This window comes from Vipera berus, assembly GCF_964194415.1.
Source record: "Vipera berus genome assembly, chromosome: 6".
NCBI lineage: Eukaryota > Metazoa > Chordata > Lepidosauria > Squamata > Viperidae > Vipera > Vipera berus.
The window spans coordinates 37,341,328-37,358,525 of NC_138208.1; the positions used below are offsets into that span (position 1 = coordinate 37,341,328).

The window sequence follows — 17,198 nt, forward strand, 5'->3', positions numbered from 1 at the left end:
GAAACCACCCAGAGGAAACTGACTGCCCCATTTGGCTTCTAGATTGGAAGGAATGAGGCTTGGCCAGCCCGGTTCTGCTTCCCTTCCCCATGGCCTTGCTGCAAGATCTCCTAAACAGAAATTTTGCAGAGGATTTGCAGCTATGCATAGCGCAGGTTGACAGAACTAGCTCACCCCTCGTTGCAAGCATGACTCTGCTGGTCTGGAATCCCATTCATGGCCTCTGTCTAACTCAAACGTGGCACCAAAGGTAAATTAGCGGTTGGTGATGGAGTGGGGAGGAAAGACCCAAGCAGCTTGGGGCCCCAAGGGGTGGAAAGAGGAGCATTGGGTCTCTCAGTGGGTGGGGGGAGGCCTTTGATGGCTGGACGCACTGGTCATGTTCCTGCACTGGGGCCTCCATGGCCTTCCCCACCTTGAGATACCTCATGTGCACCCCCCGCTTGGGGGGTGTATGAAAGCCCTAATAAGCAGGCATATACATAGAATGAAGGCTACTGCTAAGCTTGTAAGCCGCCCTGAGTCAAGGAGAGAAGCAACCTAGAACTAAGGAGAAACTTCCTGACAGTTAGAACAATTAACCGGTGGAACAACCTGCCTCCAGAGGTGGTGAATGCTCCAACACTGGAGGTTTTTAAGAAGAGACTGGACAGCCATTTGCCTGAAATGGTATAGGGTTTCCTGGCTGAGCAGGGGGTTGGACTAGATGACCTCCAAGGTCCCTTCCAACTATATATTATTATTATTATTATTATTATTATTATTATTATTATTATTATTATTATTATTATTATTATTATTATTATTATTATTATTATTACATTTGATTTGCGAATGTATGGGCAAAAGAGAGTGATCACGTTCAAAATATGCAATTCACTCCTACAAATTCTCGGGTTGCAAATGTAATTAGCAAGCTCCATTACTTTTGTAACTCAAGGACTACCTATACTCTACTGGAGACGAACCTGAACATATAAGGGTTAAAGCCACGATTAAGGTCTACTTTGTGGCAGTTTGGTGCTCTGACGTGATATTTATGGACCCACTCGTTTTCTGAGGAGAGGTGTTTCCATGCTACTAGATATTGAGTTGCTCCATGATACCTTCTAGAATCTAGGATTTCTTTTACCTCGAAGTGTTGTTCTTCTTCAACCATGAGTGGAGGTGGTGGTGGTGGGGATTTTTGGCCGTAAGGGTGACTGTTGTTGTCTTTTTAGCAAACTGCAGTGAAAGATTGGGTGTACTTGCCTAAGATTTTTGGGTAGTTCTAATTGTACTGTTACTGGGTTTATGATTCTTTTAATTGGAAAAGGTCCTGTATATTTTGGTCCAAGTTTTTTACAGGGCTGTAGGGATTTTAGGTATTTTGTAGATAAATATACCATCTCTCCTACACAAAATGGTGTAGGTTCGACTCTGTTTTTGTCTGCTTGTGCTTTGTCTGCTTGCCTAGCTTCGTCTAAAGCTTTCCTAACGTTTGGCCAGGTGTTTTGCAATTATGCAATCCATTCTTTCAGCGATGGGCTTTCCAGTTCATTTGGGATTAGTTCTGGCATAGGGTTGAAAGTAAGACCCGTGGCTACTTGAAAAGCAGTGTAGCCTGTGCTGGAGTGGACTGCGTTATTTTAAGCAACTTCTGAGAAAGGGAGTAGGTCCGTCCAATTTGTTTGCTGGAAATTAGTAAAGCATCTTAAGCATTGCTTAAGTACTGAGTTAGAGCGTTTCGATTGGCCGTTTCCTTGAGGATGATGACTAGATGACAGTCCCTGAGTGGTTCCTAAGAGGGATAAAAATTCCTTCCAAAATTTTGACGTGAACTGCACTCCCCTATCAGATATGATGCATTGAGGTGCCACGTGCAGTCTGTAAATGTGCTGCATAAATAGTTTTGCTAAGGTTTTTGCGGTGGGAACCTTTTGGCAAGGTATAAAGTGCACTTGTTTGGAAAACAAATCCGTAACTCCCCATATAACAGTGTTTCCGTTGCTTTCTGGTAATTCCACTATAAAATCCATGGATATTTCTTTCCAGGGTTCTGAGGGGTTCGCCACTGGTTGTAACAGTCCGAGCGACTTTCCTTGCAACCCCTTAGCCGTTGCGCATGTTGGGCAGCTAGCCACATAGCTTTCTATGTCCTTTTTCATGGATGGCCACCAAAATTGCCTTTTAATTAAATGTAAAGTTTTTACAAATCCAAAATGCCCTGCTGATTTTGTATCATGGCACAACTGCATGCAAGTGACCCTCTGGGTGGCTGGTATATATAACATCCCCCCTCCCCCCCAAAGGCAGCCCGTCTTTGATCATGCACACGTGTCTATTTTTCTGGAACCATTCATCTGTTTCCAAAGTCTTTCAGAATTCAATTCCAGTTTGGCTACCCAACTGCAGCTTTATTTTAGCTTGGGCCCTGGTGGTTACTGGCACTGCCAGTTATGGTTCGGGCATAAGTGGTTTAGAGTCGGTATCTCATGTCCTGTTGTATTGGGGCATGCAAGACAGTGCATCTGCCAGGAAATTTTTTTACCCCGGTAAGTGTTTAAGTGTGAAACAGAATTGGTGTAAGTGTTGTGACCAGCGGGCTTGATTAGGAGTGAGATTTCTGGGTGTTTTTAGCGCTTACATGTTTTTGTGGTCCGTCCAGACCTGGAAGGGGATTTTATTTTCTTCAAGGAAATGACGCCACATAAGTAATGACCACCTCACACCGTAAGCCTCCTTTTCCCACAGAGCCCAGCGTTGTTCTGTCTCAGTGAGTTTCGTGGACGTATATGCACACTGTTGCAGTGCCCCATCCTCAATTTCCTGTAATAATACAGCTCCCACCGCCACATCACTTGAGTCTGCCTGTATTACAGAAGGCTTATCCGGGTCCTGATGCCTCAGTACGGGTTTGGCAAAAAAAGTCTCTGTAGCCTCTTGAATGCCGCTTGGCATTCCATTGTCCATTTCAGTGGCTGGCTGGGTTTCACTGCCCCCCCTCGTTTTTAATAAGTTTGTGAGGGGCAGGGCTATTTGGGCAAGCGAAGGGATGAATTGGCGGTAGAAGTTTGCGAAACTCAGAAAACTGTAATTGCTTCCTTGTGCGGGGTGGTGTCCATTCTAATATGGCCCTGACTTTCTCAGGGTCCATTTCAATGCCCTGTGGGGATATGCGATACCCCAGGTAGTCTATTCTTTCCTGGTGGAATTCGCATTTCGATAATTTGGCATATAGGTGGGCAGACCGCAGGTTTTTTTTAAACCGCTCTGACTAGGTTAATATGCTGCTCTTTGGACTCAGTGAAGATAAGGATGTCATGTAGGTAAACCAGGACCCCCTTAAATAGGTACTCTCTTAGCACTTCATTGATTAATTGCATAAAAACTGTGGGGGCCCGTTGTAGTCCAAATGGCAAAACTTTGAACTGGTAGCATCCCATGGGACAATTAAATGCAGTCTTTCATTCGTCCCCTTCCTTGATCCTAACGCGGTAGTACGCTTCTCTTAGGTCTAGTTTGGTAAAAATCCATCCTTTCAATAGGGGGATAACATGTCCTTCATGAGGGGTAGGGGATACAGGTTACTTTCACTAATTGCATTCAGGGCGCGGTAATCCACACACAAACACAAAGTGCCGTCCTTCTTCTCCCTAAAGAGGACCGGGGTGGCCACTTTGGGTTTGGCAGGTTCAATAAATCCCCTTTCTAAGTTTTTATTTATGAATCTTTCCATCTCCTCCATCTCTTTAGGGCTCATGGAGTACAGCCTGGGCTTCGGGAGTTTTGCCCCGGGTTTGATTTCTATAACACAGTCCGTGGGTCGGTGAGGAAGGAGCACATCCGCCCGTTCCTCACTGAAAACTTCAGCACGGTCCCGGTATTCTTCTGGTATTTCTGGCAACCCCTTCTCTTCTCCCACTGATGCTTTCTTCACTCCTAGGGTTGGTGGGGGCCTTTGGGGTTTTACGTTTGCATGATCTCCCTCTGGGAATTTGAGTTCTGCTGTCCTCCAATTTACCTAGGGGTTCCATTTCTTTAACCATTCCAGCCCTAAAATCATTTGGCATTCCATGCCTGGGGTCACTACAAATATTATATCTTCCTCATGGTTCCCCAGGGACAGGTGGACTAGTAAGCTGGCTAGGGTAGCTGGCACCCCCCCCTGCTATGGACCCATCTAACTGGCCAAATGAGATTTGTTGCTTTAGTCTCCTCACGGAATGCCCAAATTCCCCACTAGTGGCGGGCTAATGAGGCCGCTGGTGCAGCCAGAGTCTGTTAAGGCTTTCACTTTGACAGCTTTGGGCATAGAGGGAGCTAATATAGTCACTGTCTTGAGGATGGGTGGAATGGATCTACTTACCATGGGTTCGCCCTCCGAGCTGTCCTCCAAGGTGTCCACCGCCCCTGCGGTGTAGGCCAGAGTTCCCTCCTTTTCCTTGGCAGGGGTTGGGGACTGTACAGCTTCTATTGCCCTCATGGGTTCTTTTGGTTTGGCTCGGAACTTCCCTGATCTGGCTGGTTATGGGTCTGATTTGCGCTGAGGGGTTTTGGGCGGCATTCTACGGCACGGTGGTCCTCTCTCCCACATTTGAAACGGCCCGTTGACTTCTTAGTCGTAGCCGGTGGTTTCGCTGGCTCGTGCATCTGCTCAGGAGGCAGGCAGGCCCATGGTTTTCCTCGGTGCCTCTTTAGTAGGTGTATCTCTGCCTCCTCTGCCAGGACATACCAGTCATTGAGGTGGTGTGGGTCCCCTCGAGGCAGGCAAGCATCATACAGGTCGTAGTTTAGACTTTCTTTGAAATGGCTAAGGAGGATGTCTTCCGGCCAGTTCAGCTTCTTGGCAATGGCCCGGAATTCTTGTGTATATTAAGCCACCAGGCATCTGCCCTGCCTCACTGTTTTGATTCTCTCACGGGCCTTGCAGTCAGCCAGGGGGTCCTCGAATCACCTTCTCAAAGAGGACATGAAACGTTTGAAGTCATTGAGCTCTGGGGCGTTGGAGTCATGCAGGTTCACCACCCAGTCTGCGGCTGGTCCATCCAGGGCAGATTGCACGATACGGATGCGGGCTTTGTCACTGGGGATGTCCTGTCCGTATTCTTCCATGTAACTGAGGACTTGGGTTAGGAAAAACCCCAAGTGTGGTGGCTCCCCCCTGAATTTCGCTTCCAGCGGTGGGAGTCTTTGAATGGATCGGTGTCTTCGCCGCTGGCAGTATTGCCTCCTATCCTGAACTCCATCTGTGGGTCGGCGGGGAATGAGGGCTGCTGAGGTGGTAGCTACGGGTTCAGCAGACGTCCCCAGGACTACAGGTTCCAAATCCCCCCAGTGTCTCTCCAGCTGCAGCTCCAGGCACTGCTGTGGCCGCGGGGCTCAGGTTTCTCCTCCCTTAGAGAGCCAAGGTTTTTTTTTCATCAGGTCAATAGCTTTCTCTAGGATCCAGTCTGAGTGTGGTGCATAACTCCCTTCATCTTTGCTAACATGCAGGGATTTCTCCATCTCTTGCTTCCATTCGTGTTGGTGGCTGCCCCTTCTCAGGATCACTTTTCTCGATACCTTTTCCCACTCGCTTTTTTCCCCAATGCCCATCGACCATCGAGGTTTGTGGTCGCGTGTCTCCACCACCTCTTCCCCTGAGGAGTATGACGCTTCAGATCCCGATAGCTGGTGGGATCTCGGTTGGTGGGGAAGGCTCCCTTTCCATAGGACTTTCTTCCTTTTCTCCCTGCCTCGTCGTTCGACATTGTATTTTTTGCAAAGTCTCCTGGTAAGGTTCTTCCTCCCAGGTTGACAATTAATGCAGATCCTAATGTCAGGACCCACCTCAAACCCACATCTTAAGAAAGCAGAACTCTTGGAGACAGTTTCTTCCAAGCAGGAACTTTTACTAAGAAATAGGAGATAGCAGGCATAATAGACAGGATCTGAAGGATTCCCTTACAGCTCGATAATTTTAAAATGCCCCCAAGCAAACTCCACCTACAGTTCATTCGGGCAGTTCCAGACCAGCCAATCTCCAGGTGGTCAAGTCCATCGTGGGAAAGGAAAAATAACATCAATCCAATTCCGTTTGCAGCACAGTCATTCCACAGCTCTTCACACCTCCTTTGGCAAATAAACCAGATCCCGGAGGTTTGTGTCTCTTCCCCCACCTCTTTTCCTAGTTGCCCGGTAAGGGAGGAAAAGTTCAGAGAGATGCATAGTATTGAAAGCAATTTGTTACATTGTAATGGATAGCAGACAGGCAAATAAACAAAAGGTTACATTTAATGGAGGAAGTGAAAACAATAAAGCCCGCATGCCTATCCCCTATCCCCCTTGGGAATATGGCAGAATCCAGGGGAAGGTGAGATTTTGTTTTAGCTCAGAGGAGATAGTTAGAAAATCTGGAAACGATATGGTTTTGTTGGGGCAGATGGGTCCTTAGGACTGTGAGCTCAGCCACCTGGTCTTTAAATCCATGCCCTTCCTGGCTTGTTAAAGCAAGCTGGGGGTGGCGTGTGAGTAACCCTGTTGTAATGCGCTCTACATGGGACTCTCTTGAAGACTACCAGGAAGCTTCAAAATGGAATGATGCAGGCAGTAATGTGTGTTCCTTGTAGAACACACGTTACACTGCTGCTCTCCAAGCTGCATTGGTAATTTGTTTCCAGACCCAATTCAATGTGCTTCATCTTTAAAGCCATACATGGGACCAGGTTATTAGAGGGATAATACCAGAAGGATTATTCTTCTGTCCCACCAGATCTAGTAGAGAAGGTATGTTGCAAGTTGTTTCATTTAGGGACCTAGGCAATGGGTCTTCTTGGCTGTGGCACCCATGTTGTAGAATATCCCCCCCCCCAAGTTTAGGCTGACACCATTGTTCTGATTTTCAAAAAATCCTTTAAGATTTAGTTTTGCCATCAAGCCTGGGGATCCAACAGAACTAGTGGATATTAGAATAGTTCAGTTATTGTTAACATCCATTTTCCTATTACATTTTAGCTGCCTTTTAGAGTTTTTTTAATGTGAATAATCGTCATCATCATCATCTGCCAGACTGTCTCACCTCATTTACATGGACAATCTGAAGCTGTATGGAAAAACTCCATGTGAAATAGAATCACTGCTCAACACTGTCCGTATATATAGCCAAGATATTGCAATGGAGTTTGGATTGGACAAATATGCCACGCTCATTATCAAACAAGGAAAAATAATGCAAACTGAAGGAATCAAGATGCTCCATGAAAATAACATTAAGAGTCTGGATGAAGATATTACTACAAATACCTGGATATCCTTCAAGCTGACAACATCAAGCACAATGAAGTCAAGAAATTAGAGGTGAATACATGGAGGAAATACCATCAAGGCAATCAACACCTGGGCAGTTCCAATCATTAGATACTAGCAGGAATAGTGGCCTGGACTCAATCAGAACTAAAAGCAATGGATAGGAAGAGCAGAAAAATAAGGACAATGAATCATGCCCTTCATCCTCACAGCGACATTGAGAGACTCTACCTACCAAGGCAAATAGGTGGGCATGCAATGTTGCAAGTGCATCAGATGGTTGAAGAAGAAAAAAGGGCTTTGGAAGAATATCTGAAGGACAATGAAGATGCACTGAAGTTAATATGTTGGGAAGACTTACTGACTACTGGAGAGACCAAACTGGCGTACAAGAAAGACCAAATGAAGAACAAATTGGAGGCATGGGAAGACAAAGCACTACATGACCAGTATATTAAGAAAAATAGGGAAAGCAGATAATAACAAGACATGGCAATGGCTAAGAGGAGTTGAAGAAAGAGAGCAAGGGACTAATTCTGGCTGCACAAGACCATGCCTTAAGGACAATTGCATACAAAGCCAGAATTGAGAAGACAGCAACAGATAGTAAGTGCTGCCTGTGCAAAGAAGCTGAGGAAACAGTGGGTCACCTGGTAAGCTGTTGCAAGAAGATCTCACAGATTAACTACAAGAAGGGGCATGACCAAGTAGCAACAATGGTGCATTGGAAGATCTGCAAGAAATATCATTTGCCTGCAAGCAAGAACTGGTAAGAACATAAAATACAGAAAGTCATAGAAAATAAAGAAGTTAAATTGCTCTGTGACTTTATAATTCAAACAGACAGGGACCTGCTACATAACACTCCAGACTTAACAATTGTCGATAAGAAAGACAAAAAAAGTCTCCATAGTGGATGGAGCAATGCTTACAGACAGCAGAATAGAAGAGAAGGAACTGGTGAAGAGGACTGCTGGTTTGAAAGAGGGGTCAAAGAGGCCATCTAACGTGTTTCCCCCCCAAAATAAGACCCGGTCTCTTTTTCCCTCCAAAAGAGGCACCAGGTATTATTTTGGGGGTAGGGAAGTGTCTTTTCCACTCACTTCTGTCACAGACAGCCCCGTCCAGCTGGCCCACTTCTGCGGCAGAAGGAGCAGCTTTATTCTGTAGCTGAGAATGGAGCTCTGGCCTGCATTTCACAGTCAAGACCTTTCCGGAAGACCACTGCAGCTGAGAACTGAACAATAGATTCAATCCCAGGCTCGGTTCTCATCTGCAGAGGCCTTGCAGAATCAAGCTATTGATTGAATCCATAGCTCGGTTCTCAGCTATGGGAAGGCCTCTGACTGAAATGCAGACCTAGGGATTCTGCAGAAGAAGTGGGCCATCAAGGAGAGGCCTGGCTGTAAGGTAAGTGGGTGTGGGGTGCGTGGGGCACCTCCACACCCCGACCCCCACCCACCTTGATTTTTAGGTGTGTGCCTCACCCTAAAACTAGGGCTTATTTTTTGGGTTGGACTTATATTAGACCCACCCGCAAAAATCAAGCTAGGGCTTATTTTCAGAGTAGGTTTTACTTTCCCGGCTCTCTCAATACAGTTCTTTCAACAGTTCCAAGAAGACTCCACACCCATTTGCACTACTCAGGTGACCCTGACAACATATAAACCTCCAGGTGGCCTCAACAACTCTCTAAAAGAATGCAAATGACCAGCTGTCTGCAAGGAGCATAAATCCTTCCATTCCCCACCATCCAGTCAGAATGGAAGAAGTTTCTTGGATGAGAAGCAAGGCGTCTTGAAAATAAAAAAAAAACCCCAAGAAAGTCCAATTGCCTCATGCAAAAGCATCTTTGGGACAACTATGACTGGATGACTGAGAATCTCCATAGACAATAAGTTGTGCTAGTGAGTTGACTTTAAATTATTAAATGCTGCATTTATAGGAGTTGAACATTGGTCTTCCATTGGTCGTGCATAATGTAGATTTAACAACCTCAGTGTTTATCTTAACAGAGAAAATCAGTGTCACTTTTTATAAAGTAAAGCTTTCTACTGTCAGTTGAATAATCCCTATATCTGCTTACTTTAGGAAGGCTAAAGGAATATTTGGAGTAAGCCATTTTGATCAAAGACCATTTTTTTCACTTTAAGCTTATTATTATTAGGGTTATGCTGTGAATTGGTGTGAAACCAAAGTCTGATGTAGAATAAAACACTTGAGTTAACACAGTTACCTAACTTATCCTGCCTTTTTGAAGATTGTGGAGTTCCATTGTATAATTTGGCTAAGCTGTATCTTACCTATGGACAAAAAAAAGAGAAATAAAAATAAACTAGAAAAGACCTCAGTTACAGCTGCAATGATTACACTATTGAAACCCTCAAAGGGCCAGATTGCGACAAATTCTCCTGGAGAAAATCTATCTATGTGTGTCAAGCTGTGAAACCTACTGTCTTTAGGACTGCTGCATGCTTCTAGTTTGACAACAGTGCAGGAGGGGAAGAGGTGAAAGTTTGAATCCACAGGTGCTCCTTATCAACGTGAGAGCTGAAGAATTATTTTGGTGAACTAAAGTTTCTTCTCATAACAATTACCAGAAGATATATTGAACAATGTGATCTGAACTGTCAGAGTGGGGAGGGCAAGTGTTACTCTGAATTATCTGTTTCCTACCATAGCTTTAGAGTTAGCTTTCCTTCAAACTTGCCGGATTGGTTTTTGCCTAATAAAGTTAACATTGGAGTTCATCATGTCTCTAGTGTTTTGCTTGGTTGGGCTTATTAAGTCGGAATATGACACTAAGCTAACTCTCAAAAATTTCCTAAATTAATTAAGGGGTCCTGAGCCCCTGTGCCTTTCTGGAAGCCTCCAAAGGGCTGGTGAAGACTCAGTAGAAGATGCCTGAAACAGAGAAGCTGGCTGGAGCCGGATTGGGATCGACCAGCAGGACTCCAGCTGAGGTCTGAAAGCACCTTTGTAACCCCACCAAGCTCACCCATCCGAAGGAGTAAGTTGAACGCGAAGAGCTGACCCCAACCCTGGAATGGACTGGTAGGCCAGCGATGTTCAACCAGCCCGAGTTGAAGAAGTGGCGAGAGGAGTTATAGAGAGCCATGGCAGCCAAGTTTGTGATGTACTGCCCTCAGCCCCAGTGGGGCAGAGAACTGGAGTGGTAGGAGCAAAGAGCTTCAGAGTGGACGTCCCCCAAGGAGCGCTACCTGCCAAGGTACAGTAGCCAGTTGGTGGAGCAGCTGAGGCAGAAGTTTAGCAGCCTAGAGATTTGTGAAGAATAGCCAGTCTCATGGCGGGATCCAAAACCCTGAAGGGGCTCTGCTCTGCTCCTGGCATCGGCACCAGTTCTCTCACCTCAGCACATAGCAGGAGCAGCAGCCGCAGTGACTGGGATTGCTACTAGCCCACTGCCGGGGCCACCTCCTCAGCCCGACCTGGGACAGAGAGCCTGCAGCCATCCATCGGCTGCCCAGCCTGGGAGGGCAGACTGGCGATCCCCCCTCCGGGTCCCTGGTATGGAGTTTGCCTGTGGATGTACCGATATGGTGGGGGCTGGATGCTGAGACACGAGCCGGTGCCAAGGTCACCTCCACCCCCACTGCTGAGGGGTACATTTGATGGAAACCCTGAGAAGCTGGCATTCTTCCTCAATCAAGACTGGACCCACCTCGACTGACATGGAGAAGATTACCCTGATGATGAGGTCCAGGTGGATATCGTAGTGGCCAACCTTGAAGGGGAGGCAGTGGAATGGGTGACAGTTCTCCATGATGTAGGTGCCCCTGAGTTGGCAGACCACGATGCATTTCTCTGTGGACTCAGACCTTCCAGAGATCCTGTGCAAACCCAACAGGCAGAGGTAGAGATTCGGAAGCTCAAGCAGCAGAGTAGACCAGTGGCTAAATACATTAAAGATTTCAGGAGGATCGCAGGGAGGCTGAGGCACTGGCCACAGAAACTCTTGACCCAATAGTTCCAAGAGGGGCTGAGCCACAACCTCTTCCATATGTGCCTAGCCTGGGGAATCCCAAACACACATGATTTGTGGCTTATCAGAAGAAGTTTACCATGAGGTAGGGGTTGGTGTGGAAAGGGGACTTATTGTATGTCCCAGATTGCCTGCGACTGCAAGTCCTACAACGCAGCCACGATGCCAAGCAAGCGGGTCACCTTGGGTTCCTGAAAATACCGCATCTTGCTAATCATCAGTTATGGTCGCCAAAGATGAAGAAGGGCTGGTCGCCAAAGATGAAGAAGGGCATTGAGAGCTTTGTGGTGAGCTGTGCTCTCTGTGCGGCCAGCAAAAGATTACCAGGGAAGAGTCCGGAACTGTTGCAGCAGGTGGCTGACCCAACCAGACCCTGGTGGGGAGATAGCCATGGACTTTATAGTGGAGCTACCGGAAAGTGGGGGAAATATGGACTGTGATAGACCTATTTTCCAAGCAAGCCCACTTCATTGCATGCACTGGACTCTCCTCAGCCCAGAAGTTAGCAAAGATGTTTTTGCAACATATCTACCAGCTGCATGCGGTGACTAAGCGCATCATTTCAGATTGTGGGGTCCAATTTACTGCTAAGTTCTGGAGGCAGTTATTAAAAATGATTGGGTCTTCCTAGGGGCTCAACTCTGCTTTTCATCTGAGTACTAATGGATCAGTAGAACGAGCTAACACAATAGTGGAACGGTACCTGCGTTTCTATGTCAACGATCAGCAAACGAACTGGTGAGAACTCTTGCAGTGCACAACAGTACTGGTTTCACTCCATTTAAATTAGTGATGGGGTGGAGTTTGTGCCTATTCCAGAGTGCCCACAGGACCCCCATCCTGAATCAACCTAAGTGACTGGGTGGGTTCTTTTCAAAGGATTTGGACCAATGTGAAGAAGGCTCTAGATAAGGCAGCCAAAGTCAGAAAAAACAGGCAGATAAGCGAGCTCCCCAGGAGACATTCCATGTGGGAAATAAAGTGTATCTGTCTACAAAGTATCTTAAGCTGAGACAGAGTTGCAAAAAGTTAGGGCTGAAGTCCTTTACCCATAATGAAAGTCATTAACCTGGTGACCATAGAGCTGAAATTACCAAAGTTGTTGGGTAAGATGCACCCGGTGTTCCATTGTAGCTTATTGAAGCCATACAAGGAATCCACACTGAGACCAGTAGGGGCGGGAGTCCCCACCCTAATAATGGTAGAAGGGGAAATGCATTATGAAGTTAAGCAAATCCTTGTTTCCAGAATCCACAAGGGGAAGCTGCAGTACTTAATCCAATGGGAGAGTTACCCGATGTCTAGATGGGTGAAGGCCCAGCACATAAAAGCGGAATGTTTGGTAAAACGATTCCACACAAAATACCCCCAGAAGCTGGCACCAGTACAAGGAAAAAATTAGCAAGCATTTATGTGTATTCTTTTTGTTTTCTAGATTCCCTTTCCTTTGTAGAGGGGAACGACCTGTCAAGCTGCGAAGCCTACTGTTTTTAGGACTGCTGCATGCTTTTAGTTTGCCAGCAGTTCAGGAGGGGGAAGAGGGGGAAGTTTGAATCCACAGGTGCTCCTTATCAATGTGAGAGCTGAAGAATTATTTTGGCGACTAAAGTTTTTTCTCATAACAATTACCAGAAGATATATTGGACAATGTGACCTGAACTGTCAGAGAGGGCAGGGGAAGTTTTACTCTTTTAATTATCTGTTTCCTGCCATAGCTTTAGGGTTAGTTTTCCTTTAAACTTGCCAGATTGGTTTTTTTGCCTAATAAAATTAACATTGGGGTTCATCATGTTTCTTATGTTTTGCTTGGTTGGGGTTATTCAGCTGGAGTATGACAATATCATTGTTAAGTGTCTACATTGACTTGATAGCACAAAATGAATCAAATGTATCAAATGGAAAAAAGTTTTTTGGTAAGGGAAAATGGACAAATGGACCAGCAGATTAACTCTCAATGACCATGTCTAAGAAATTCCATTATTTTAACAGACATTGTCAACTATTTGGGAAGGTGGCTTTTCTCATAAAAATTTCACATGAATCTATTACTTTATTGCCTGGAACACAAAAGATGTGATACATTATCCACCAATGTATTTATTAAAGCAAGATTTATTTATTTTTTACAGTAAAGTAAAAAAAATTACTGCAAAGTTTTTCAGATGTGTTTAAATGTTTATAAATGCTTTTGAATGTTTAATTTCTGCATAAATGCAACTTAGAACATTATTGATTTTCCACACAATTCCTAAAACTAAAGAGAACCTAGTTCTAGATGCACTGCCAACGCAAAATTAAATATTTTAGATCTGCATAATCTTCTCTCCCCAAAGAATAATACTTTTAAATAGTTTAAAAGTATAATAGAAAATAATGCAAGAAAACTATCATTGTTCCTTATTCCAAAGGCTTTCAATTCTTGGGAAACATTGCTCTACCCATAGCATTTGGAGGAGAGGTTGTTGTTGCATTTGAGGGACAGTTATTTAAATGAGTAGATTAACAAAAATTAATATAATAGTATAATAGTAATGTTGACAAAACATCTTACAAAGTAAATGGCAACTTCTCTAATATATTATTATTTTATTAGTTAAAATATGAACAACCTTCTCTTGAGGAATAAAATAATTAGAATCATTAGCACCAAGCATCAGTTTAGCAGAAGGAAACAATACTTGTGCCAGAAACACTGTGTAATTATTTTTATTTGTAAATCTATTCAGGCCACCAACTGCTGGGGGTTCTTCTACTCCCAGAGCACAGAAGGCTATTGTCAATCACCCTAGTGCTGCCCTCATGGCTTTAAGGCGGGGATCACGAAACCTCGTTTTCAGAGATTTCACAGTAAGTAGAATAATATGGATGATACACTGGAAAAACATAGTTATGACACTGGTACTAAAAACTTGGTTTCTTTTCTGACTTAGGATGAAAAAGAGGGACCAATTACTAAACACATCCGATTAACAGCTGCCTTAATATTAAAAAATATTGGTAAATATTCAGAATGTGGTCGCAGGTGAGTAGATTGTCTCTAATGCAGTATTGCATATTTGCTCATGAATACATTTTCAGAGATGACAAATGTAATCTTAAACATTATTAAATGCAGTGTACCAGCATGTAGTTTCCTTTTTTTTGTCCTTATTCTGACACTTAAACTTCCTCCTCATTTTCTCTTTCATGGCTGTGTAAAAAGAGGTTGGAAAAGAGTCGTGTTAATTTAATGAAGGTTACTTGGATTTTGGTGTAGGTTTTAGTGCATGTTTGCTTCTTATGTTCTCCCCCCTCATTTTTTTTGTATGTATATGGATATTTTCAAATACTTTGTCAATTATCTATTCCACCAAGCAAAAGTACATGCCTGCATATTCAGAATTTGATTTATTCACATAATTTTAGAAGATGCTTGAGATGAGCAGTTCCCTCATTTCCTTCTTTACTGCCTGATCTCTAAAGCAATATTTTAATGTGTGATGCTCTTTAATGTTCTGGTAATAATGAGACCATATTAAACTGGTTGTCTCCATATTTCTTTCAATATTTAATACTTTTTCTGAAGAAAACTTAGTATAAGAAAAAAACCAGTTATGTATGGTAAAAGTAGGCATATGAAGGACAATTAATTTAGGGTAATGTGAGTGCAATGTGTGGTAATTCATAGTAACTGTGAATGGTTAGTAAGATTTAAAATGTTTTTTCTTGTGGAAAATCTACACTTAATTGTCCCAGGTGTTGCCCCATTTTGGTTTTAGTGATTTAAATTCAACCCATTTGAATTTAAATGAAAATATTATAATTTTGAATGTGTATCTTTTAGTTCAGGGGTCCCCAACCTGTGGGCCACAGCCTATTGGCCACTGGACTGCATGAGTGGCTGGCTGGTGCATGCGAGCATCACTGTGAGTGTCTGCATTTGCAAACCCACTTGAGCAAGCAATGGGTGTTTGTGCGCACATGTGCAGGCGCTTACCTCTCCCACAAAACCATCCCTTCTTTCCACCCTCCCCCCGCTCTGGGCCACCAACCCTGAAAGGTTGGGGAACTCTGTTTTAGTGTATCAGTACCATGTATTGATTCCTGGTTGGTGGGATGTAGGTAACGGTTTGGTTTCCAAGGTGTTTTCTGGATTAGGAATCCTGGCTTACAAAAAATAGTGTGAGTGTGCTTTGTTTATGATTGAGGCACTCTGCCCTAAATGGGCCAAAACTGACCAGTACTGTCCCAGCCATTAGCAGGAAATGCTGCCTGTACCATGGGGCAATTAATTTTGAAATTCTTATGTGCTATTTATAACATCTTACCTAGTATATCCGGGAAATACTGGTCTTTTTTATGACTATTGTTATCAGATCAGTATGAAGTAGTTTTTCTGAATGTGGGCAAATTCTGCTACGTTGTATGTAAAATTAGGTAAACTTTAACTGCTGACTGTTAATCTGCCACCAATCACAATATATTATTCTGTCTGCCTTTTATTTTTTACTATTATTATTGTTTTAATGCTTTTATTTTCTAGTCTGTGACCATAATAAAAATTGATTGAACCTGTTAGCAATTCATAGGTATGTTTTAGTTGCCAGTGAATTATGAGAATAGAAAAACCATGGATGAATGGGAGAGGAAAATGCAAAACTCTGAATGAATATAAACCAAGATAGAAAGTCATTACGTTAAATAATATGAATGAATGTTGAGATCATAAAAATCAGTTATTCAGAGACCAAATAATGAATCAGGGTGGTTATTTATATACTTTTTTTGGCTATAATCTGTTGATATGTATATATGAAAAAGGAATTAATAAAAAAGAATAAATTACTGATCATGATGAAATATGAGGGATGAGCCATTTTTGATGGTTTAATGGTGTGTTTAGTGGAAAAACAGATATGGAAGAAAGGTAAAATAAATTAGAGTGAAAGTAAAATGACAAGAGGAAGTGAAAATCAACATTCTGAATGAAAAGTCATTACAGATAGCAATAGCACTTATGTACCACTTCACAGTGCTTTACAGCCCTCTCTAAGCAAATTACGGAGTCAACATATTGCCTCCAACAATCTAGGTCCTCATTTTACCAACCTCATGGATAGAAGGCTGAGTCAACCTTGAGCCGGTCAGGATCGGAGGAATCAAACTCCTGGCAATGTGAGCAGAGTGGTACTTATGACCAGTCCTCAAAATTCAGTACCCCTGCAGTCACATGATCACAATTGGGTGCTTGGCAACTGGCTTGCATTTATGAGTCTCATGATCACATGATCATCATTTTGTGACTTTCCCTGATGACTTCCTACAAGCAAAGTCAGTGAGGAAGCCAGCAAAGAAGGTCTCAAGTTGCTCCCATTAGTTGCACCTGCCTCCACTCTATAGCACATGCTTGCCCAGCCACACACGGACCATGCCACAGCAGCCCCTTCCATGCCATACTACAATACCTTCTACAACACTCCCTTCCCACATTTATGCCATACTACAATACTTCCCAAAGGGACGCGGTGGCTCAGTGGGTTAGGACGCTGAGCTTGTCGATCAGAAGGTCGGCAGTTTGGCGGGTCGAATCCCGAGTGCCGCGTAACAGAGTGAGCGCCTGTTACTCGTCCCAGCTTCTGCCAACCTAGCAGTTCGAAAGCACGTAAAAATGCAAGTAGAAAAATAGGGACCACTACGGTGGGAAGGTAACAGTGTTCCGTGCGCCTTTGGCGTCTAGTCATGCCGGCCACATGACCACGGAGACGTCCTCGGACAAGCGCTGGCTCTTCGGCTTTGAAACGGAGATGAGCACCGGCCCCTAGAGTCGGAAACGACTAGCACGCGTGTGCGGGGGGGGATCTTTTTTTTACAATACTTCCCACTCACCCAGGCGTACTCCAAAGCACTCACCTGCTGGCTTAATTGCAAGTTTCCCTGCTTATGCAACTTT

General features: G+C 44.1%; 2 protein-coding genes across 2 annotated transcripts in view; one reads left to right on the plus strand and one right to left on the minus strand.

Annotated features, from left to right (window-relative positions):
* Window positions 1-17,198, minus strand: part of SLC38A1 (solute carrier family 38 member 1) — a 540,785-nt gene that overhangs the window by 240,457 nt on the left and 283,130 nt on the right. The window lies entirely within an intron of this gene.
* ARID2 (AT-rich interaction domain 2) overlaps window positions 1-17,198 on the plus strand; it is a 182,451-nt gene that overhangs the window by 162,490 nt on the left and 2,763 nt on the right. The window contains exons 19-20 of the mRNA XM_081330945.1: window positions 13,996-14,116; window positions 14,200-14,291. Coding sequence (XP_081187071.1) covers window positions 13,996-14,116; window positions 14,200-14,291 — 213 coding nt within the window. The remainder of the gene's footprint in view (window positions 1-13,995; window positions 14,117-14,199; window positions 14,292-17,198) is intronic.